Here is a 25,989-nt window from a genome sequence, read left to right on the forward strand (position 1 = left end):
TTTTTCTAGATGGTTTGGCCGTTCGTCCACACGTAAACGCAGTATCCGGATACTGAAACCAAACTTGTTTTGAAAACTCCTGCCAGGGTAAACATTTTTAGAAACTCCGGTTCCTGTGGTGTCGTGGTGTGGACGGTGAAACCGGAGATTTTGGCTTGTTGCGTCAGAACCGGAACCGGCAATAACCTTTTTCAAGGCTTCTAATTGGCCAACTTGGCTTTACGGTTAGGGTTATATTGCCACCTGTTGATTTGACATGCTCCTTGACATCGCTTCATAGCGTGTTTTGCGTTTTAATGTGGATGCAATTTTTTATTTTTTTAAATGGAGGAGGGGAAAACTCAGTTTATAAAAATACCCGTATACGTGTGGACTAGGCCTGAGTCTTACTTTTTTCCCCTGTCCTTATTACCATCTAAAAGGCACACTCTGTATCTGTAAGGGGTTTGTCTATCTTTTTTATTATTTGCATATGACTATCAACCCAGTACTACACATAGACAGTAAAAGAAATGGACACAGCGACCCCATAGACTTCAACGGAGAACTTGGTTTGCTTCATATTCTCGAGAAAAGGAGTTTTCCCATACGCAATATAAGAGACCTCTCTCAGGGAACCCGAGGTTACGAGAGTTACCAAGTACGTCATTGCTGCTCTCCCTGCTCTTATCCATGCTAGGCTTCATGGATGCGCAGGGAGTTCTTGCCCAAAACAGAACCATACCGGCAATCCAAACTATATGCTAATAGTCAATCAATTATCTTTGACGATAGTGGTCCTGACAGAAATTGCCATGAAAATGAAGACACTGGAGTTTGCCTACAGAACGACCACAGGCTCTGCACCCATGTACCTAAACTCATTACTTCAGACTCATGTGCCCTCCAGAAACTTGCATTCTGCAAGTGAACGGCGCCTTGTGGTGCCATCCCAAAGAGGGAGAAAATCCCTTTCATGGACCTTTACCTTGACTGTTCCCTGCTGGTGGAATGACCTGCCTAACTCAATCTGAGCAGCTGAGTAGTTAGCCATTTTCAAGAAACGCCTAAAGACGCACCTTTTTCATCAACACTTGACCCATTAAAACTAACACTTACTATTCTATATATCTATTAAAAATAGAAACTTCCTGCTGTGCTGACTAACTGGGACTAGTTACAGCACTTGCATATTGTTGCCCTCTTATTGGTTTGATTTGTTCTATTGTTCTCCTCATTTGTAGTTGCTTTGGATAAAAGCATTTGCTAAATGATTAAATGTAAATGTAACTTGTATTTTTTTCTTCATGCATTTTACAAGAGTTGTATATACGTTGATGTATGTTTCTGTTGCATGTACGCTTCACAGAATGTATATTTCGGTTGCATGTACGCCTCACAGATTGTATATTTCTGTTGCATGTACGCCTCACAGAATGTATATTTCTGTTGCATGAACACCTCACAGAATGTATATTTCTGTTTGCATGTACGGCTTATTATTAACACTATTAGAGAAATTATTTGCCAAAATAAAAAAATCTTTGGAAGAAATGTCTGAACATTTATATAACCAAAAGTAAATTTCTTAAGTTAATTTTTCATCTCTGTTATTTGTGTTTATTTAAAATAAGACAAATCTGATATTATTGTAATCTTATATCTGTTATTTAACAGTTGAGATAGTTCTTTAATTCTGATCTAACCAGCAGAAGACATGAGCCGGATTTAAATACCACTTGCAGTTACATTGTGCCCCTATTAGAACTATGCTTTTATATGCTATACTTTTATGAATTCTATTGAGAAACCATGATAAAAAGTTGAATAAAGACCAAGAGTCAATGTTCAGAAATTCTATTTTTTTTTAACTATGCTGTATAACTGTGTGTTGTGGTGTGTTTGTTGTGTGAAGGAAATTTTACATTTAGATGTTTTTACTATTAGAAGTGTTCATTTTACCTAGATGTGTTTTTACTTATAGATGTGAATCTTTTACTCCTAGATGTGTATCACTTGTTAACATTAACATTGAACATTTAACATTGAACATGTATTTGTACTCATGAAGCATTTCATTATTAAAGATATGTAACCAAGCTTTAGAAATGCATAGGTTAGGACTAGCTTGCAGGAACAAATTGTTCTGGGTGATAGAATACTCAGTAGCAAGGAAACTGTGTAGTGCAAAAGGTCAGCAGTGACCTATTGTACTTCAAGTGTGAAAAGTATGTGCGCAGATCAAATTAGCGATAGGCAGAATGTGTGAAAATGATGTAGCTTAAAAACAGGAACTTCTGCAGACATGGGTATTGTGCTGTCTAGTTAGAATTTATGTTAGACAAGGGGTCTAATAAAGATATTTCCTTTTAAGGCCAACAAGATTGGATGCAACCTACTCAGGATGTATGAAGGGTATATAATGGTACCCCGGAGAGCAAACTGTGCTCTTCTCATGACAGACATTCTCTGTATGTGAATTGCCTATTTCTTGCAAGAAATAAAACCATTTTTGATACTTTGACTTTTGAAAGATTTGCATTTGTGTCCTCCCTCCTCATTTTTCGAATAGAATTATTTCCACAACAGTTGTCAAACTCAAATTAATTTATTTATTTTTAATCATTGCAAAATTGCATTATTTTATATGAAAAAGTTAATAATTGTATTTTATTGACAAAATATTTTAGTTTTTCTTGCATATTTTTTTGATTAGATAGATCAGATAACAGTTTAAACTGTCATATGGTCATGGTCATGGTAAATCAAGAAAAAAAAAAGTATTGTCATTAATACACTGTATTAATGAAACAAAACCACATAATTGTACTTCACATGTGTGAAATTATTGTGGGGAAAAAAATGAATACTACAAGTGGATTTACACAAAACTGAGAAAGTCAAAAAGTGTTAGGTTGTGCCCCGCTCTCCCCTATGTTTCTGTTGCACAATATTTTTCTTATGTTGACAAGCAGCGCTGATGCTCTTCTGTGCTAAGGCCATCAACCTTGCTTTTCAGTATTTCCAAATCACATTCAAACCCTTCTTGAACAAATATTTCTTTGGAAAATTTTAATTAATCTTTTGTTTAATCTTTCTTGCTGCCTAATTAATTGAATCATCCCCTTCCCTTCAAGATGAGTCTGGTCGGGGTTTGTTCTTCCTCCTCTTCTTCTTGGCTTCCTTCTTTGATGATTCCTCCTGTTCCTTTTGTAGACCTTGCACAATCAGATCACTCATGTCAAGTTCGAGTTCACTTGGTACATTTAAAATTTGTCCCAGGGATTTATCAGGAGAGTGCATCTCATTTTATTGAATCAACTGATACAACACCATGCATATCCTTAAAAAAAGATGTGCCCTCGTAATCTTTAATCAAAATAACTAAAAATTGTGAGATGGTGGTCCAGTGAGTTAAACCACTGAACTGACACACAGAAGGTTGCAGGTTCGATCCCAGCGGTCACCACCAGTGTGTCCTTGAGCAAGGCACTTTACTCCATGTTGCTCCAGGGGGATTGTCCCTGTAATAAGGGCACTGTAAATCGCTTTGGATAAAAGCGTCTGCCGAATGCATAAATGTAAATAACTTCCCACTTAAAGCAACATCTTTTCTCTTCACTGATAATGTGTCTACTGGCAGGAGGGCGGTATATGCCACTCACATGAGATCACAGCAATAGCAACGACAACAATTTAATTAATTCCCAATGGACAAAAAGTACCGCCCTGAATTTTTTTCTTGTTCGTGAAGCCGTTTCACTCGGATATACATCACAATAGGGAATAAAGACTTTCAAAATTCCTGTGGAACACAGTCACTTTGTTATTCTAATTGAATGGACCATTTGGTTCACACCTTTACAGACACGGATAGAGTTGATTGCATCTGAGACAGTCACAATAATCTCTTTAAGATATGAGTCTACACTTGTGAGTGCTTTTCTCCTATATGATTGTATCTTTTGCATCTTTCCAACTATTTTACTTCTTGTCTACTGTTTTGATAGTCGTATTGTTTGCAAATTCTTTTTATATTATTGCTTCAAAGTAACTTTCATGTATCATTTAGGCCACTCACACTCAGAGATTAAAGTTTACACAGTCAAAATGTTTACCAGTAACATTAACAGAAAATAGAATGGGGAAGGGCCACATAAGTAAAGTAGATTGAGATAAGGTCAATCTAAAATACATGTCTAGGACATCTGATTAAATATCATAAATCAGATTTTCTAGGATATTGCCATTACACTCACACAAGTAATTTATTGTTGCAACCAATCATGTGTCAGTTTTGTTTTTATGAGGCAAGACATTTCCCTTCAGCTTTAGGAAATGGCTACATTTTACGTCTGGGCCGGATTGGGACTCATTTTCAGCCCTGGAGTTTCATGACTTAGACCGGCCCACTTTAGTTCCCGACTGACTATATTAAAATAATGTAATTAAAGCCTCAGAATATAAGTCTGCAATAGGTGCACTGTTCTCTACAGCCTTGTAATTCTTTGTATTTTTGAAAATTATTTAGCAAAAACAGTAGCCTAAGTTTTGCTTCACAGTGAAGATTTATTAGAACAGTAAATAACAGGACAGTATCAGAATAAATTTTCTTTAAGAAAAAATAAATATATACAAAATAAAGATTAAAATAAAATGTATTGCACTTTCTAATGACAGTAGCATCTCTTTTTCAAGGAAACAGCTGCTTTACAACTTCAAATATTTTTCACAAATATGAGAACATTAGTTAAAGAATTAAACAAGTATTGCACTGTTATCTGGCTTTTTGCACCTGTATTTAAATCACAATAAAAGCATATTGTAATCTTTAACATATTTGACATGGAAAGCACATTCAAATTAAATTGAATTAAATCAAAGCAAATTCAAAATTCAAAATGGAAAAATATGCAGGCTTAATTCATATTACTTTTATCATATTCCCTTTTAATCGTGGGCTTTGTATATTCACTATCATTTGATTAAAACATAATGGGTCACTAGTAACAATTGGGCATAGAAAGTTGTTATATTGTAACTAATGTGATCACTGCAAAAAAAAAAATGCTTCTCTTAGTATTTTTGTCTCGTTTCCAGTCCAAATACAGGGAGTGCAGAATTATTAGGCACGTTGATTTTCTGATCATATTTTTTTTTCAGGCACATTTGACCAATTCCAAACCACAGTAATCCTAATAACTACTATTGATTTTGTATTTAATAATGTATAAGTGATATATAATTGTTCATGAAGGCTGGAAATTAAAAACACCTTATATTCAGGTGTGCAGAATTATTAGGCATGTTTTCTTTTACAGATGAATTGAGCCAAAAAAGAGATTTAACTCAGACTGAAAAGTCAAAAAGTATTAAATGCCCATGAGAAGGATGCAATACTAATGCAATACTAGACATTGCAGTTAAGGCGTGACCATTGGACAGTGAAATGCTCGTTGGGTCAGCAGGATCTGACAAAAACAGGTGGTGAAGAAAAGACACCTGTTAACTACAAAAGAATTAAGAATTAAGGTGAAGAATTAAGGGTGAAACCATAAGGAACCCTTTAGTCTCCAGCGCCACCATTTTCCAGAGCTGCAACCTACCTGGAGTCTCCAGAAGTGCAAGGTGTCAGGATCTCAGAGACTTCAGTTAGGAAAAGAATCCTAAAAAATGACCCCCACTAAATAAGAATCATAAGCTGAATTGTTGTAAAATACATGAAGCCTGCTTTTTTATAGGCTTTATAGGTTTTATAGGTTGAGAATGACTCTTGAAGGACCAGCACCACATCCTCTAGTACCACTGTTTGAAGAATTCATCTTCCAGAATTTGGCAGTACGTTTTGGGAGTTAATTTTAGTCCATCCTGAAGTCCGTTTTGCAGAGATCGACTAAAAATGAACTCCCAAAACGTACTGCCAGATTCTGGAAGATGAATTCTTCAAACAGTGGTACTAGAGGATGTGGTGCTGGTCCTTCAAGAGTCATTCTCAACCTATCTGTCCATAAAGCCTATAAAAAAACCTTCTTCATGTATTTTACAACACTTCAGCTTGTGATTCTTATCTAGTGGGGGTCATTTTTTAGGATTCTTTACCTAACTGAAGTCTCTGAGATCCTGACATCTTGCACTTCTGGAGACTCCAGGTAGGTTGCAGCTTTGGAAAATGGTGGCGCTGGAGACTAAAGGGTTCCTGATGGTTTCACCCTTAATTCTTCACCTTAATTCTTAATTCTTTTGCAGTTAACAGGTGTCTTTTCTTCACCACCTGTTTTTGTCAGATCCTGCTGACCCAACGAGCATTTCACTGTCCAATGGTCATGCCTTAACTGCAATGTCTAGTATTGCATTAGTATTGCATCCTTCTCATGGGCATTTAATACTTTTTGACTTTTCAGTCTGAGTTAAATCTCTTTTTTGGCTCAATTTATCTGTAAAGGAAAACATGCCTAATAATTCTGCACACCTGAATATAAGGTGATTTTCATTTCCAGCCTTCATGAACAATTATATATCACTTTTACATTATTAAATACTAAATCAATAGTAGTTATTAGGATTACTGTGGTTTGGAATTGGTCAAATGTGCCTGGAAAAAAAATATGATCAGAAAATCAACGTGCCTAATAATTCTGCACTCCCTGTATATAAAAAAAAATTATTACATCAAGATGCATTTACTAAACAAGTATGAAAAACACCTCAAAATTAAGTGATTTTTTGCTTAAAACAATCAATATTATCTACCAATGGTGTAAGAAAATTAATAGTTTTAGATTTAGCTTGTTTTAAGCAACAACAACAAAAAAATCACTTATTTTTTAGAGTGTTTTTTCCCCCCGAAAACAAGACATACTTTCTTATGCCATTTCACTTCTCTAGTAAATGTATCTTGAATTAAGAATATTTAGATATTTGAACTGGAAACAAGTAAGATACAAATTTTTTCAGTGATAATGTTTGCTTATTCACACACTATGCTACAATAGCAGCTTACCTGTGTCTTTCACAGTGAGAGCATAAGTCTCTTCACAACTGGGTCCTGGCTCTCTTTCTGACACTAAATGAAATTTGTTATATTTATTTCTCACCACAAATATCCCATTTTTACAAAGCTTTCAAATCAAGTCAAGTCAGTTTCATTAAAGGGGCTATATGCGTTTTTCTGAAATTTGAACTCGCGACTGACACCTGTGGCCAAAAAACAGAACTGCTCTTATTTTCTGCTCGCTCTCGCAGCGGTGGTGACGTCACATCCGCAGACAGCGCGGGAAAAAACGACCCGCCAGAAAATAGGAAAAATAGGATACAGGCTTATAGGTGGACCCACTGTGAGCGGACAAGGTGTCAGTATGCTCATCAGGAGATGTTTGAGTCATAAATGGTCAAATAAAATGGCTATTGTTACGTTTATTTTGGGGAAAAAGTTGCATATTAGTTCTTCTGAATGACAATCCTACCTGCCCATTCTGGTGTTTTGGGCTCATGTGTACTGGAGCTTGGTAACGTTACTGGGCCTTGCTCTTCACTGTTAGCAGCAAACCGGACTAGAGGCGGCTGCTGCTGAAGAGCTACAAGAAAAAGTTTGATACATGAACGTGGTTTGCAGACAACGATGTTTTGCACGGTCGCTAGCAAATTGCACTGCTCCTAACTACCTTAACGTTAGCTTACTTACCGGCCTCGTCGTCTTCATTTGTTTTTTTGAGGAAAAATGTGCTGCTCAGCTTAGAACATTTGGCTGCGTCAGTTTCCAAAGCTTTCTTCTTTTTTATTCTGGCCTTTTCAGCGCCGCTTTTGCGCTTCATTATCCATTTTTATCTGACTTTTTTTTATTTTGAGCAACTTGCAAGGTGCTGTGTCGGGGGCGGGGCCAGGGAGTCAAAAGATAATCACGTCATCATTAACCTGCGGAGAAAATATTAAATAAAAAAAGAGTGGGGCTGCGGTAAAATAATAAATAAAAAGAGTGGGGCTGCGGTAAAATAATAAATAAAAAGAGTGGGGCTGCGGTAAAATAATAAATAAAAAAGTTGGGCTGCTGTGAGTGCAGGCAGCTTAGGGACAGCATCCATATTTCAACTCAGTGCCATGACAACAACGGCTCTCGTGGCCAAAAAAACAGACCGGCCCACCGGGAATTTTCCCGGTGCTCCCGATCAGCCAATCCGGGCCTGTTTTACGTCTTTCTGGATGGATGATGAACAGATTCTTTTCAGTGATGCTCCTCAATCTTCATTTTTTTCTTCATCTACTCGCAGCTGAATGCTTCATAGAACTGGGGTCCGTTACTCCGTTCATCGTGTGTTCTTTCTCCCGTATAGGCTCATACATCTTCACAGATCTTCTAACATAACATAATGATCATACAATCATATAATTAAATAAAAAAAGAAACAGCCAAGCATGCAAATAATAATAATAAAAAGCAGTGTAGAGTAGCTTATTGTAATTAGCAATTCATTACATTTTACACATGAAACAGATGATAAAGCTTCTCAAGGGTCAATGACATATTTGTCATAGCAGACTGCATTTTTTATCTGCATCTCCTGCACTGTATCAAGCCACCTGTTGTGTGGTTTCTACCGCGACCATGTTACTTTTCTTGGTCATGAGCCACTTCCTCTATTTATATTACTCAACTCCTGTATTCCCCTATTCCACCAGAATGAACTGGGTGCTAGCTCAGAGCCAGTGCTAGTGCCAGTTCTGAGTTGGTTCGACTGATGAGCCTTCTAAGAACCGGTTTGCCTTTCCACGGGCTAGAGAGCCGCCACAGAGCCAGGTCTTACGTCACTGTATAAGTCTCATCTTTCTCAGCAACGCTAGCGAGGCAGCGGGAAAAACAAACCCTGAAACACACCAGGCTTGTTCGAGATGCATCGGCGCTGCGCAGACCGTTCTGCGCATGATATCAAAATACCGCATGAGCGATACAAAAGCATAAGGAGTCGTATGCTCTCGCTGTACTTTGATGTCATACGCCGATCGGTCTGCCCAGCACAGATGCATCTCGAACAAGCCTTCCATCAACAATGGAGAACGTTGCGTTACAATTGATGCTCATGGTTTTATGATCCTACATCGGTATCAAAACACAGCGAATCTAAGGCATTCGTGCAGCTCACTGTGATTTTTATAGACGGAGATTACAGCCTTCCGTTCAGTGCACCACAGCTGGCTCTTCGCCCTCAGAGGATAGCTATGCCTGCTAATGCACTCCCACAGCCCACACTTTTGCAACTGGTTGGCAACCATGACCGACTTTGTAAAGTCTGTCGGGAAATCTCTATACAAATCAATGCAGCTAAGCTGGAAGTTCCATGGGCCAGATACACAATTACATCTTAAAGCTTACCCTGTCTCTGTTCAGTATATGTGTTCTTCTCTAAAAATGTCAGGTGTCTTCTTTGGTCTTCTGAGGTTGTGGTTTCATAGCTGGCTTCTGCTTGCTGCTTGCTTGTGCTCTCTCTCTCTCCTAAAGATCTTCCACGAGAGCTCTAAAAAAAAGGCCCCATTTTTATATCCATAATGGCACACAATGGCTGTGTCTGAAAACCTAGGCAGCTGACTCGTTGCCTCGCTGCCTTATCAGACAATGGCTTGGTAAGGCAGTTAAAGCACCTCACAAAACTTTTCGGACAGACTTCTTAGGCAGTGTAACCGTTTAATGATCTACAGCAAAATAGAGAGAGCTTTGGTGAGAACTAAACAAGTATTTAATAACTACATTAGTAATTTCTCGCTAGAAATTACATCAGAAGTGGAAAATGTTGGTAAAAAAACGTACATTTACACACAAACTGACCAGCAAACGCAACTTTCTGACGCCATATTTTTTCCCCCATGCAGCTCAACTGTCACAGAATGGAAAGCACATTGTGGGATATCAAAGGCAGCGAAGGATACATCTATGCTCCCTTCAAAAATCGATGCCTTGATGCCTTCCTACCTTGAAATGTGTCCAACGAAAGCAGCATTTTCCAGGTTTCGGACACAGCCATCATCTCTACATTTACGTAATGTGGTTTCTAGCATATTCCTGCGTGCGTTAATAAACCTGCGTCAATACTTTTTCTATTTGTGTCAACAGCATTATTTACCTGCGTCAATGGCTTTAGCAATACACACATTTTTTATTGTACATTTTATCAATTTTCTACCTGTAAAGACATTTACTTTATTACTGTCTACATATTTGAATGCTATTGCCACCAGAACCCATATTCACCCACACAAATAACACAACATACGTTATCTTTACAGGATGTGGTATACACAAAGTTCACACATCACAGTATGTGTTTTTGTCACTTATGAAAACTCCATGACCCCTAGAGTTTTCCCACGATCTGTAATTCTCTGCTTTTTGTTGTATTTTCTTATATCATTTAAATTTGTATCTAATTGTTTATACGAGAACACTCCATTTCTCTTAAAAATAGCTTTCACTGTTCAAATTAATGCAAATTAGTTCATACTAACTGTATGTAATGCTCCAATAAAATTATGAGATAATAAATCTCTCATTGAGTAAAATGGGCATTGTTTATTATTATAGACTAAACAAAGTTCAAAATAATGTTAAAATTATGTATATATAATAACATTCATATTTTTGATGCAATGAGATCCAGTCAGACGAAGTAGTGAGGATGAAAAATATTGTATTTCTTGATAAAGAATAAATGAACAAAAAATGGTAAAAGAATTTGTACGAAAGAATTAACTTTTAATTATTACAATTAATCATCTAAAACAAATAATTTTGAACAAAAGGGAACCTCTTGCAGTGAGCAAGGTTGCAAGAGTAAGAGAGAGAGAGAGAGTGCCACAATGCAGGAACTTTGCAAACTCTTGTCCAGGTCAGATAAGCAAAGGGTAAGTCCCTACTGGTCATGTCATAAATTTCATCCCTAAGATAAATACGACTGCTTAGCACAACACCTGCAAGAGTAGATAGACGTTTATTGCTTTGACACCTTTAGAGCAGGAAATAGCAAAACAAGCACTTCATCATGTCTTCAGACATTTTTGTACCTTTTTGAACCTTTACTCTAAGAAAGACAACAAATCGTGCAAACACATCTGAGATGAGATATCTAACATTGTAAGATGTAGCACTCAGATAAAATCAAAATATCTTCACGGTCCGGTGGTTGAATGGAAGGAGCGAAGACTCAAAGGTGCCGATAAGGGCCTTTTATTGGTAATAAAATAAAACAAACACAACAAACAAAACGGACCCACTTTATATTAGGTGGCCTTAACCCATTTAAGCCCACCGACAACTATAGTTGCCGGAGTGTATAGTTGTCATTTTCCTTTTGTAAGTATTTTTCTAGATAGTATCCATGTTTTTAATCTCAATGACATGCAAGAAAACAACCAAATATAGGATTTCAAGAGAAAAAAAAAGGTATTAACTTCCTTCCTGTCACATGAGACATCAAATTCAAGATTTTTGGTCTTTAGTGCTTTTTGCTTTCATAATATCCCACCTAAAACATAATTTAACCCTTTAACTGACATCTCTACTGTAAAGTAGACCTTAATTCGCTTCGATATTTTATGATATTATGTCTTGTAAGGGCCAAAATATTGAGGATCCTTCATCCAGTTTGGAATGGATGCGTTTCATTCTAATCGGTCAAGGACCCTAATTCTTTTTATGACTAGTATAGCTTATGATTCCATTATAGTGTAATGAGTTTACATTTACATTATTATATGAAATCACCTACTACAGTCAGCCATTGAATACTATGGGACTATTTATTTATTTTTGTTATATAGATGTAATTTTTTCGTCATTATATACATTTATTTTCATTTAACTTTTTGATACACAATGCCCTGTTAGGGCAACTTAATGGCGGCACTTTGTTCGGCACTATGTTCCACCACTTTAAGACAAATGTATTTGTTGTTTGTTGTATTTTCATATTCAACAGATTATAAGTTAGATGCAGCTTTTTTGAGTTTGCATCGAATGTTTTATACACAATAAATTTGTTTATGAATAAAGATTGATCTGTTGAAAGCAGTTATTTTGAGTTAGATGCCAAATATTTTCCTCCTGGTCAAATTTGACATTGAAGGGGTGCAACATATTTGCCCACCGGCAACTATAGTTGCCGCACATTCAAATACGATTTTCAAGAAAAAAATAATAAAATCTGGGGAAAATAAGTGCAGAACATGTTCACATATGGACACTATTAACATGACTATATGCATGAAATATTTTCAGAAAAAAATTGGGCACAAATGGGTTAACTACTAACATTTTAATTCATCATTTGATACAATGCACTTATTGTGTACATACATGTTTTTCCATTGTACTTACATTTTTAAAAATACCTGCATCTAATTACATCTGTAATTAATTTCTGTAGTTAAATTTTTAATTACACTGTTGACACTTCCCTTACACCCTTAAACTTACCCATACCACCACACCTGACCCTAACTTTACCCATATCCCACCACAATATCAGCAAAAGTGTTTTCCAAGACAATATGAACACAATAAGTACATTGTACTTATTTTTTTATGTAAGTACATAGTAGTTAATGCCACCTAATATAAAGAGGGGCCAACAAAACTACCCCGAGGGGGAAAACATGACTGACTTGGCTTGACTTGACTCAGAAGAAACATACAACAGGAACATAAAATTGGTTAAACAGGTGACTTGAACACTGATTATCTCTTCATCATGGCACCTGTTAGTGGGTGGGACATATTAGGCAGCAAGTTAACATTTTGTCCTCAAAGTTGATGTGCTAGAAGCAGGAAAAATGGGCAACCGTTACACTCTAAAAAAAAAGGCTCGTAATCATAGGGGAACCTTTTTTAGTGCTATATAGCACCAATTTTGGTGCTTCAGTTGTTCTTCAGCGGTTCTTCAGAGGTGCTATATAGCACCTTAGTCAAAGAACCGGTGAAGAACCTCTGAAGAACCGCTGAAGAACCGCTGAAGCACCAAAATTGGTTCTATATAGCACTAAAAAAGGTTCACCTATGATTACGAGCCAAGAACCATTTTTGGTGCAATATAGAACCTTTTTTTTTTTAGAGTGTAGGATTTGAGCAAGTTTGACAAGGGCCAAATTGTGATGGCTAGACCAGTGGTTTTCAAACCTGTCCTGGAGGCACCCCAGCCCTGCACATTTTGTGTCTCCCTCATTTATCACACCTGGTTCAACTCATCAACTCATTAGTCATCAGAACAAAGATGAACTATATCTGAGCAGGATATTTGAATTATGGGTATGAATTCAAAAGATAATGAATAAAAGGAACATTCATAAGTGTATCATATTCATACAAGAAGAATATGTTTGAGAGGATAATCATAGAAATAACCATAAGTATTATTTTTTTATACACCAATTTTTAATGATAAATTTTACTTGTTTATGAAAGAAAGTAGCAATGGCTGGGACAGACTTTCACATTTACATTTATGCATTCGGCGGACGCTTTTATCCAAAACAACTTACAGTGACAATCCCCCTGGAGCAACATGGAGTAAGGTGCCTTGCTCAAGGACACACTGGGGGTGACCACTGGGATTGAACCAGCAACCTTCTGCATATCAGTTCAGTGGTTTAACCCACTGGACCACTTCCACCTTTATGCAGTCTAATCTGAGATAAACCTGCTCCTAAGCAAGTTTGAACATACAGACTTACAGCAAATCTAGGATGAGTTTTGAGGAACCTAACAGACAACTGAGTAATCCACGTATGAAGAACGGCCACTGCTCGGTTCTCTTGATAACTACTCAAAAGTGTCATTTAGGTGTCATACAGGCCCCAGCGAGGATCGAACTCGCGACCCCTGGTTTACAAGACCAGTGCTCTAACCACTGAGCTATGGAGCCAGACCTGTTCTACTGTCCTCATTACCACATGAAAGGTACTGACATTTTCTGTGTGTCTGCAAGGGTTGTGTCTATTTGCCTTGTATAATTATTCTCCAACAAACAGTGAATAGATTGCTCAGAATGACACGTAACTTGACATGTAACTTTACATTCTTACATTGTTGTAGTTTGAAAAATAATGATATGACTACATATGACTATAAACCGAATAGTGCATGGTAGGCCTCAGTGAGCAAAAATGTTAGTTTTAATATTTTCTACATTCAATGATGAGGGGTGAAGCTTCGGCCCATTTGAACTCAAATCAAAGCACATAGCCTATTAATATTAATCTGAAATCAATTAAATTAATATGTCCTTCACTTCCCTATTTGGCAACACCAACTTGAAACGATCAATAACAAAGGCTGTATCTACCCCTATGAAAGTAGCCTATACACTGTAAAAAAAAATCCCTGTTAAATTTACTGTAAAAAAAATGGCAGCTGTGGTTGCCAGAACTTTACCGTAAAAAAAATGGCAGTGACGTTTTAGGTTTTGCAGTTCAAAACCGTATAATTTAAAGGTTTATATTGTAATAATTACTTGTACACTTCTTGGTGGACCGAGAACACAAACCATGAAATAGGTTTGAAATAGTTTTGAAACTATACCATCATTATCCCCACGCAAACCCCAAAAAGGCGAATCCGTGAAAAAGGTGATGTCATGTACGAAAGCATTACATGTTCAGCCTATAGCCAAGCGTGTTTAAACAACCTTTAAACGTCATATAGCATATAGGTTGTGATGGTAGGGTAAGAAGAAGAAGCAAGAAAGGTGCCTACAAAACACTGAAAATTAATATAAGAGGGTCATTCCTAGCCTGGATGCCAGCCGAACTTAGCCCCGCCCACAACATTTTTACTAGGTCATTCCTGTTATACAGTGACTTTTCTGTCCCTATGATTTACTTACTGATATATTTTATAAAATGGGTCACATATTTATAAGAAATGGCTTACATTATAAATGTAGGTCTTCTTTATCACTTAAACAGATATAATAGACATTAAAAATACTATTTTGTATTTACACACCTTTTTATTGATATATGCATTACATTTTATCATGTCCTCAGTGCAAAGTAATCAACTTCCCCAAGAACTATAAACCATGAAATGATAAAAATCTCCAGATTTTTTTAGATTATGTTTAATAGGCTAAACTGCCTCTAATCATAAACATAAATCCCGTTAAACTTTAGTTATTTTATGTACAATTTTCTTAATTAACCTTGTCCCTGAAGTCATCTTCCACCCTGTTAAGATGTATTTCTCGACTTCCAAAAAAGACCACAATTCCATTTCAGGAAATTACATCATTTATTTTTCCTGCTGGAATTCAACCGTACAAAATGAAGTAAGTTTTTTTTAAATGTTATCCTGCTTGTCCCACTCTTAAAGTTCCACCCTGTTAGGCTCTGTTATGAAGAATGTTTGTCCGGTCAAAAAAAATTTAAAACATATCTGACATGGTTATAAAAGTTCTGTTTATCTGTAGAAGGTTAGCTAAACGTTGATCAGTCCAAGAGCTATGGCTAACTTAGCTTAAAATGTTCCACCCTGTTAGATTCCACCCTGTTAGGTCTGTAAACCTAACAGGGTGGACATTCTAATAGAATAAATTGTATTTAGTGTATATTGCAAATTCTATATACGTGTATATTGTAAGAGAGGATTCTTATATAAATATTGAAAGGTATTGTGAACTTTCAAATACACTTCCAGATACATACACACGCACACACATGAGACAAGACCCTAAGCAAAGAGGACAAAAGGGAAGGAAGAATGTCCAAATGGCAAAGAATGAAGAAACCAGCATCCACTGTCGGTGGGGTGACACAAGTCAACTGACAGCCGGTCGGCAGTTTCAGTTCCTCTGGAAAAAACCTAAGAAACTGCATTGAGATCAATGTAAACAATTCTGTATAAATACCCCTGTCTTTTGTTTCTTGGTTGTGCATCTTTTGATTTGTTTGATAGGTGCATCCTCGTGGAGAAATTAGTTCTCTACGAGTATTTGCTCAAATTGCTCTGCTGTATTATTTTAACTTGAATTGCTCGGATGAGAACAAGTTATTTTTTACATCTATTGCTTTGAACTGCATACAAGGTAATTAGCCTGTGTATTCGTCCACTCATACAGGACTGCCCTGTTGAGATTGGATAAACTGAAGTATTACAATCTTTAACCTTTTGATATTTTGCTAACAAATATTAATCATTGTGTAACCAGTATTTTTTATCTTTTGTTTAAATACATTTTTATTTTATTAAGACAAAATACTGTTCAGTTTTTACTTCAGCTTAAAGACAGTTCTATAAGAATAGAAAGAGCGTTCTAGTACATCTTACAAGTCCAAGTTCAACCAACCGTCCATGAGAGAATCTGCTGGAGGGTAAGCATGAATTCATTCAAATGGTTATTGACTGATTATTGATTTTGTATTGTTCAATAAAGGGTAAGGGGTCATACACCTAGATTACTGGTATAAGTTAAACAAGCCAGTGAAGGTTTAGACCTAATTCTGACCTGACAGCACAAGACTACTAAGTTGCAGTTATTATTATTGTATTCTAAGGGTTAATCAGGACCTGAGATAAGTACCAGATCACCACAATATATAAATATTATTTAAAACAATATTATATAGGTGCAGTTCCACACATTACTGATGGCAAATCATGCAGGACAATGACGGAAAACTCATCCACTGTTAGGCGTCGTTCCACCCTGTTAGCAGGGTCATTTTTAAATAATAATTTGACAGCAACGTTAAATGTTTTGCATATGTCTTATTTTGAGAGGTGAGGAGCATTAACAGCATATACAGTATATGTTTTTGAATGTATTTTTTCTATTATTTACCATCCATTTGGCAAAAATGGGTACAAAAAGTACCTGTTCTTAATAATCAAGACATTTTATTCATCAATAATAGTTGTGTTATTGTTTCAAGAATAAAAAACAATACCATGATGGCATAAGGTACATATACTATCCAAGAAAAGCTCATTATTGTTTAACGTTTACATTATTAACATTTTGTGATAACTATCTGTATGTCCCTAACAGGGTGGAACACCTTCACTGCCAGTGTCTGAACAAGGAATCTACCCATAATTATTATTTTTTTAAGTCCCTGAGCTTGACCAATGTGTATTCCTGATAGTTAAACGTGTCACTATTTTGGTAGAATGCTAAAAACATGAAAATCATGTACTTTTTTCCCCAACATTTATGAAACCAAAATGTTACCGCATACCAGGAATGACCCATGGAAGTGATTTAGAAAAAGATTGAATTCTGAAACGAAATACTTAATAAAGCAATTACTCTTCATTCATTTTAAATGCTCAATGGGTTGACACAAGTGCCTTGAATAAAATATTTGCTAAATATAACAATTATTATTTATTCATATTTATCATTCACGCATATGACTTTTATTTTGAAGTTACATCTGTTAGTTCCACCCCCCCCCCCCATCTCTCTCTCTCTCTCTCTCTCTCTCTCTCTCTCTGTTCCAAACACCCTGACAGGATAACAGCAAGTTGGTGAGTGAAGAGCTATTTGTAATTTTAAAAATAACTATTACTATTACTATTTTTTATATCTATTTTGTTTTTATGTGTTTTAAAAGTTCACTTAATGTAAGAATGGTTGGCATAAAATATTCAAAATCAATGGGATATGTCAAAACATTAAAAACTAAAATAGTACACGGTAGATTTTGTCATGTAATGTATAGACATATTACAGGATTTCTAAATTTTTACTAGAAGTAAAAGTTCAAAGTTTAGCAAAAGTTTATTAGATTTTTTGGTCACACTTTAATTTAGGGTCCAATTCTCACTATTAACTTACTATTAACTACGACTTTTGCCTCAATAAACTCCTAATTGCTTATTAATAGTTTGTAAGGTAGTTGTTAAGTTTAGGTATTTGGTAGGATTAAAGGACTGTAGAATATGGGCATGCAGTATAAGGCATTAATATGTGCTTTATAAGTACTAATAAACAGCCAATATCCTATAATGTGCATGCTAATAAGCAACTAGTTAATAGTGCGAATTAGACCCTAAACTAAAGTGTTAACCTTTTTTTTTTTTTTGGTAATGAAAATGGACTGGAAATAAGCTGTTGTAAAATTTACAACAACAGATGGAAGTGGTCAATAGCAGCTAAAATGCCCTCAAATGCTTTAGTGAAAAAGTTGATGTCTTCTTTTTTTTTTCTTTGGACATGTTTCTAGTCTGTTAGGCATGCCCACAGCACAGTTTCGATTTCCACACAAACCAGATACCAACCGTTTTACTCTTGATGAAAGCAACACTACTCTTTATATTTTAGTGTAATGCTAATACGTTTTGTCTGAGATCGATTTATTTAAATATTATCACTGAATGTGTCTTCTGATCTGAGTGTTGTTCTAGTTTGATAACTTTTTTAATTTAGTCAGAGGCGGACATTACTTAAGTATTTTTACTTTCCAAGTAATTTTATTTTTCAGGTTTATGTACATTATCACTGTTCTTCTTTGGAAAACGTTTACTTCACAACATTCCAAAACATAATATTGTACTTTTTACTGCACTATGTTTCATATTGAATAACATTTAATACTTAATTACATTAAAAATGTAGTACTTTCTTACTTTTAATCGAGTAAAAGTAATTCAAAGTTTTACTTGAGTACAAGTAAGAAAGTACTACATTTTTAATGTAAGTAAGTATTAAAGGTTAAAAAAACTTTAATTTATGAAATGTAGTGCAGTAAAAAGTACGACATTATGCTTTGGAATGTAGTGAAGTAAAAGTTTTAGTTGAATTTAGTTGATATAAAAGAGTTGTCTTTTTCAGTATATTTGTAAATAGCTTTGTTTCAATAAAATATGTATCATTTCTATTCATACAGTGCCATACAAGCCATCACAGTCCAAGTGATTTCCATCTCATAAACAGCTTTTCTCAACCTGAAAGAATGTTTCGCACCAACGAGAGACGTTGTGATGAACTATACTTTGAGGGGAACCACCTGACGCTTGAAGATCTCAGATCTGATAACATTGAGAATGATTACCTCTATAATTCAATTCCACCTCAACCCGAGGAGGTGGAAATTAATGTGTCATACCTTCGGCATAACACTAGCCTTCAAGGATACCATGGCATCTGGGATTCTGAAGGGTTTAAAAAGCCATCACGAGGAGACTCGCCAACACGCGATCTGGTATGGTGGAGCCCAGACATTTCAAGACATGATATTACTATCGCTGAGGAGCAGTACTTGAATAACGAAGGATTTGACTACGAAGTGAAACCATTCCTGCACAAGTTTACCTCTTCCCCAGCTTTCCTGGCATCCTCTCGCTTGGGGAACTTCCGTTTCAGCATGCCAATCCATGAGTTGTTAAAAAGCTACAAACAACAGTTCTGTGCAGCAGGCCAGAAACCCCAAATTCGAATTTTTGAGACTGTGGTCTATAAGCAGGAAGTGATGTATTCTATTGTGATTCATGCCCCTAGTGCAAAAAAACTGTTCTCTAATTATCCAGTGCTTCAGAACAGACAAGATGCAGTGTGTGAGTTCCATGAAGACACCATTATATGGCGACCACAGGCAATGAGTAAAACGCATAGATTCCGGCTGTCTCGTAACATGCAAGCTATTTATATACCTACAAGAGCCAGAACAAATTACATGTGGGATAACATCGGAGTGGCCTTCCATGTTCCACATGGAAAAATCTTCAGATTCAGTCAGGCAATTCTGTTTAAGAGTCTCAGACTCTGTGAGGGCGCGGAGCCAAAACTTAACTCAGAAGAGTTTGTGAAGTGTGACTTTGGCCGCATCAGACCTTAGAGTAAAAATGACCAATGATCCATTACCTGCAGTCGGCTCAAAAGTATTAAAATAGTAGAAGGTTTTTGTAATCACCAATAAGTATGAAAGGTATGTGGAGGAAATATGTCTCTAATTTACCTGCTGTTTTACTATTCTGAAAATATGTTGCTGCCCATGCTGTTTTAATAAAGCACTGATAAGGAAATAGATTGTGGCCTCTTTTTTGTACATTAACTGTTGCTTTTTGGAAGGGAGAGGCAGAAATTATGGTTCTTTATCAGTTTTGCTTTGCTCCCTGTGAATTCATCTCTGCTTAGATCACCCAGCTTACAAAAACACAGGCATTTAGCTGACACTGAGACGTTTCCACTGCGCAAAGAAACCAAAACACATTGCATTTTGATATGACTTGATGCAAGTTTGGCTAACCATGAACATTTGCTACATTTTTGGAGACTATGGTTAATGAGGAAATATTAAAATGTATGATTTACTTTGCTTTCTTTCTTTATGTTAAGTGCTTAGATCCTTCTTTTAATTACATTACGCTGATTTGATTCGATTCTTTTACACTGCATTATATGCAAATGCAGTATCACTCTTAGTTCATGTTCACACTTTTATCAAGATAGTTGTGTGTTCTTTGTACTTAAAAAAAAAAAAAAAAATTCTGTGAATGCCCATTACTCTTTTTGTTTTGGACACAGCTTGGACATGATATTGCATAGGCCTATCTGTTGGGCAGGGATTTTCATTTAACTCCCGAAGTAAATTGACTGAATATGTTTTAGTTTTTCACTTTCTTTTCACCAGAGAAATTTACTTTCATTTCCCTTTACAGCTGAAAAAAAAAAAAAAAACACGTTAACAGTTGGAATTCCCCACTGTGAGCACTGGCCTCCCGGGTATCATTGCATTAGAATTATTAACAATACGAGCTAGAACAACAAGTACATCAGACACAGTGTTGCCGTTGTTGCTTTCATTTGTTTCCTCACTTTAATCTGTATTTTCCCCACTTTATTCAAAGTAATGCAAACATATGTAGGTCTTTGTTTTCTTGCCAGATATTATGGTTTGAGTCTCTAATATTACCTTTTGACCTTTCCTTATGATTCTGTAACACATAAGCAACATTCATTTTCAACTTAATATAATAACATTTTGTTGCTTGAACATCTAGCTATTCTCATGCACATAGAGTTGTGCCATTGTTTGGTATCACGTATCGTGTATTGGCATATGCAGATTCAATATATCCTGACTTTTTTGTTACTGAACTTCTTGAGATGATTTTGCTACTTTAGGCATATACAATTTTATATTAATCACTTTATCAAATGCTTTCATTGTCCAATTTATTGTCTGCTTATACTTACATCATATGTAAGTTCTCCCTTATTCAGCTAACAAAGGTAATTTTACCTTTATGTTAAAATTGATGTTGCCCTGTGAAGCCATTTTTTCATGTTAACAAGAGTATTACCATCATGGGCAACTATCTAGCGATTTTAGAAACATATTTGACGGCTCATAGCCACGCAGTCAGAATCAATTACTCCTCCGAGCCGTTTAATAAGACTATTATAATGTAACAAAGCATTTGTAACAGATGATATGTTGTGAGAAACATAGGCCCGCTGTCCAAATTTCAACATCTTTTGTCAGATCAGTAATGAGAGAGCAGTTGCTTTCTGGCCGTGCAAAGGTGTTAATTCACACACAGTCCACAATACACTGGGGGTTGGGGGGAGATGGGTGGTACTTAGGAAAAAGTTGTGGCTGTACCACAATAGAAATTCCACTGCAATTCCACTGTGGTACAGCGACAATTTTCAACATACCAATTTTCCATAGTGGTATACAGCGTTGTCATATTTAGAAATGTTTCACATGTTTAGGAATGAGGTTAATAGAGCAATTTCTGGAGCACTTCAACAGGTGTCTTCTGTGTAAAGGTGACAGAGGGAAAGAGAGTTTTGGAGGGACATTCAAATGTCATTTGACTTAAAAACAGCACATCATTGGCTACCCTAAGGCCTGCCCTTTTAATTCCCATAGTACAATATATTGTATATTTTTCTGAATAACAAGGAAATGAGTAGAAATGTATTCTTGCCAAATGGCAGCTCCGTACCATAAAGGGTTAAATGCAAGAATTGCCTATAGGCCTACCAATTTGAATTATTCAGTGACTTTATTTTGAAGGGTTTGTTCACTTTAAGACTGTGTTTGCCAATTGCTGGTGTGGAGTAGGGTGTGTGTGTGTGTTTCTGAAACAGGACAGGAGGAGGAGATTCACTCGATGAAAAAAAGCACACCTCATTCTTTCACGTTGAAGAAGAAGTGCAGTGCAGTCTGAAAACAGCGGCTTCTGGTAGCAGGTAATACCGTTGTTTTTGCGTAAAAATACTTAATGCATGTTTAATGTAATTTTAAATTCATACACGGTTAAATCACAACGTGACCGTTATTTTTTATCTCACTTAGGCTACATGTGGTAAATCGAAATTTAAAATGTTCTAGGCTATACAATCTCCCAAAAGTGTAGGGTATCAGTGGAAAGATCATTCACTTATTGTTGAAAATGACATAGCCTCCTAGGCTACTGTATGCTGGCAGAAAATTGTGTTTCCGTCTTTGTGAACTTTTTGGCGCCAGGCGTTCATTTTAAAACGACTAACGTGAACGTTTACATCACGATCCTAGGGTTAAATATAAACGAGCGAAATAGTGAAAAAGAAAACCGTTGCACAATGCACACTTCATTGGTCGCCAACTTCTGGAAGGAACAATTGTAGTTCTTTATAGTAGAGGTGGGCAGATCGATACTAATATCGATACCAACGTTGGTATCGGTATTGATTGATACCAACGTGAAAATATCGATACTTAAGTTTCAGTTTCTCTCGTTTTGCGACCTGGCCGTGTTTGTCAAAATGCTGCTGCTGTCACAGAGCAGAGGAAGCTCTCAAGAGTGCTGCTCGTGCTCGACACTGCTCTCCTCCGCCTCTCCGTCACGTGACTCACCACTAGCGCTACCACCAGCAGTCAGGCGCGCGCGCCGCTCAGCCGCGCATTTCTAATGGCAGTCAGTCAGAGGCGTAGAATGGCAGCAGAGAGAAAGAGGAGCGTTGTATGTAAAACTTTGTGACTTTGTTTATTTAAGAAAAAAATCCTGAAAAGTGCACTAAAGAGGAGAAACATTTTTTGTTAACATGCTACTTGAAAAGAGAATTTGTTTTTACATTTTTTGTATTTGTGAAGTAATCATTTTGTAACTTTGTTTATTTAAATAAAACAGAAGTAACCAAAAGTTGTTTCTGAACAAAAGCTTTTGTAGTACTGATTAATAACCCAAAATGCAAATCACAAAAACAAATTAAAAGTCATGAAAATTCATTTAGATTTAGGTTGAAGACGCATCCACCTTAATTATTAAAAAGTATCGTTATTGGTATCGGTATCTGCGATACTGGCCCTGTATTTACTTGGTATCGGATCGATACCAAATCTAGCGGTATCGCACACCTCTACTTTATAGGAAAATAAGGGACACTCTGTCATTTGACATTATCTCATGACAAAAATGTGTGTAGGCTATGTCGTAGGCTGTCATTTTAGTAGACTATCTGCAGTTAAGTATGTGTAAAGGTTCAAGGACGTAAACATTATTCCATGTCAAAATCAACCACACTTCAGAAACTTTCTCTGCTCAATTTTTTTATTTTTCTGAAGAAAGATGTGATGGATATACTGAATAATTCAATATTTTGTAGAGGGGGTCAGGAGGATGCAGTTTTCACTTCAGATTTGGAGTCAGATTAGGGGGGTTAAATGACTAGAACAGCACCATTTGGGTATTTTATTTTTACACAATAGATTGGTCTAGTAAAATAATAATTATTGGCTATTTCGTGTTTCAGAGGTCCAAGAAAATAGGGCTACAACTTGTTTTTCTATATTTAACATAACAGTGAAATAGACGACCTCCCTCGTCTTCTGGGAGATGCATGTTTTCTTGCGTGGCTGAATGTTGGACTCATAAATTATGAACAATAACCACGTTGTTTGCATTCGCCCAAAAAACAAATTTGCCGAAATCAAAACGCTGACAGTGAAAGGGAGATTTGCCTTTAGTGCGAGACCCGCTCGGTGAAGCTGGATCTAAAGCACTTCCGCGAACAGTATGTTTGCAAATCAAAAATGATTCATCTCACAGGATTTGATTAATTCTCAATTTAGAGCGACAAGCAGGGACAAACTGCGTTCCGTATGGCTCTAATACGGAACGCTTCATTGATGTCTTAAATACTGGACGATGCTGTGCGGCATGGCAACCCTACACTTCATACATGACTAATGTGTTATTTAATCATTTTGAATGTTTCTATTTTTTGTTCATCTAAATTACTTTTAAAAGCAGAGACTGTTAAATAAGAAATATAGACATGACTTGCCAAACCTGCCAAGTATTTGACAATGGTTTAAAATGTTTTTGTTTTTGCTGGAAAGCTAAACCTATAGGCCTATTACTAGCTAGCAAGAGGAAAATACTGAGTGAATTTGTTTAACATGATGCTAATCCTACCCTATCTGTCCCTCTGTTTCAGAAAGAAAATGAAGCGCAGAAATAACCGAGATGTTAAAGAGACATACTTTGAGGGACAACATTTGAGTCTGTCAGACCTAAAAGAGGAAGAAATAGAGAATGGGTACCTGTATAAGAACAACATTCCTGCTTATCCTGAATCTGTGAAGTTCCGTGTCCAGAAAGTGTCTCATGTCACTGGAAAACAAGGTCTTAGGGGTATTTTTCGCAATTCAGGCTTCAGACAGCCATCAGAGCTGGTGGCTAGTGATCAGCGCCATTTCCTCTGGTGGGATTTATCAGTCACATCTGATGACATATCCTCAGCTGAAGAGCGTTTCCTCACATCCTTGTTCCCTCGTCGAAGTGCTGCCCAAATTCAAAACCAGTCGCCCATCCTTAACCAATTCACCAGCTCAAAGGCCTTCCAGAAAGACTCTTCCTATGGAAACTTTCGCTTCACTTTTTCATTTAAGGAGCTTCTCTGGCACTATGGCAAGCAGTTCTGTGGTGACCAAAGTCCAGTCCTGCGTGTTTACGAGACTGTGCTCTACCGGCGAGAGGTTCTATATAAGGTCCTAGTGCACCCTCATGACATAAATCTTTATGACCATTATCCTCGACTTCCTGATCAGGAGGATGGTGTGTGTGGATATGATGGGGCCATGTGGTGGCGCTGTCAAGCCCCCTCTGAAACCTACAAGCTGAAGCTTGAGGTGAACAAGTTGAATCGTAGTGTTTATGTGAGCCCCCACAGAGAAGAATACTATGTGTGGGATCATGTGTGTGTAGCTTTCCACATGGAGCCGGGGTGGGTGTTGCATGTGGACCAGAACAAGCTGTTAAAAAGTGTGAATGCATGTGAAACATCCAAACCCTGTCTTCTGAGAGCGCCGGAGACTCCACTGAGTTTAAACGAGGCTGAGCGTGTATTAGCTCATCTTAAGGCCAGTATGAGGTAGGCTGGTGCTTGAAGCTAAACTCACTGCAGTAAATAGTAATGTCACTCATGTTTGATTCAAATGCTTAAAGTGCACAGTTGTAAGAAACGTTTGTTAACCCTGTTGTGTATTTCTGTTGCATTAATGGCTCCTATCAGGAAGCATTGTACATTGCTGTGAAATTAAAAGGTTTTAACTAACAAAGATTTTGCAGTGGCATCTTTTTAAAGTATTGATATCTTTTATAACAGTCAAACTACAATCTCAGTCAAACCTTTTCTGTTACTGTAATCAAACACTTTAGCAGTTGTATGAGTATCTACTTGCACCTTATAGATTTCCTCTTGTTTGAGAAAATTAAGATTTGAGAAATTAACCTTTACACTAATCTTCGATTTTAGCTGAAAAGATTCATGCAGAAACACAGATAATAAGATACAATTTTAGTCTTCACATAATTATTTACATTCTGGTTGCTATTTTTACTCGTTTCCACAAGCACAGAACTTAACTACTAAATACAAATTAGTGTATGATAGATTGTTTGAATTATATTTACAGTTTACTATTTTTTTCAATTAGGTCTGACACTTTTATGACTGTATTTAACTTACTTTATTTAGCATTTATACCAACATATTAACATTACTTCAAATAACTGAAATTTCATCTATGTGTTAA

At 36.5% G+C, this 25,989-nt stretch overlaps 1 protein-coding gene and 1 long non-coding RNA gene across 2 annotated transcripts; both read left to right on the top strand.

The window, feature by feature from the left end:
- The first annotated feature begins 15,884 nt into the window (after nucleotides 1-15,884).
- Nucleotides 15,885-19,978, top strand: LOC307139057. The gene is made up of 4 exons (XR_013818085.1): nucleotides 15,885-16,040; nucleotides 16,222-16,326; nucleotides 17,004-17,485; nucleotides 18,847-19,978. It is a non-coding gene; the product is annotated as an uncharacterized lncRNA (long non-coding RNA).
- Nucleotides 19,979-21,868: 1,890 nt separating this feature from the next.
- LOC307139181 (uncharacterized protein) lies at nucleotides 21,869-25,989 on the top strand. Its single transcript, XM_079838073.1, has 2 exons — nucleotides 21,869-22,160; nucleotides 24,390-25,989. Exon 2 carries the CDS (start codon nucleotides 24,397-24,399, stop codon nucleotides 25,327-25,329), a length of 933 nt encoding a protein of 310 aa, XP_079694199.1. The 5' UTR covers nucleotides 21,869-22,160; nucleotides 24,390-24,396; the 3' UTR covers nucleotides 25,330-25,989.

The sequence above is a fragment of the Gobio gobio genome (genome assembly GCF_949357685.1).
Source record: "Gobio gobio genome assembly, chromosome: 15".
Lineage (NCBI taxonomy): Eukaryota > Metazoa > Chordata > Actinopteri > Cypriniformes > Gobionidae > Gobio > Gobio gobio.

Excerpts from the sequence above, each read along its gene's own strand:
- LOC307139181 (XM_079838073.1), top strand. The coding sequence starts at position 24,397 with ATGAAGCGCAGAAATAACCGAGATGTTAAAGAGACATACTTTGAGGGA.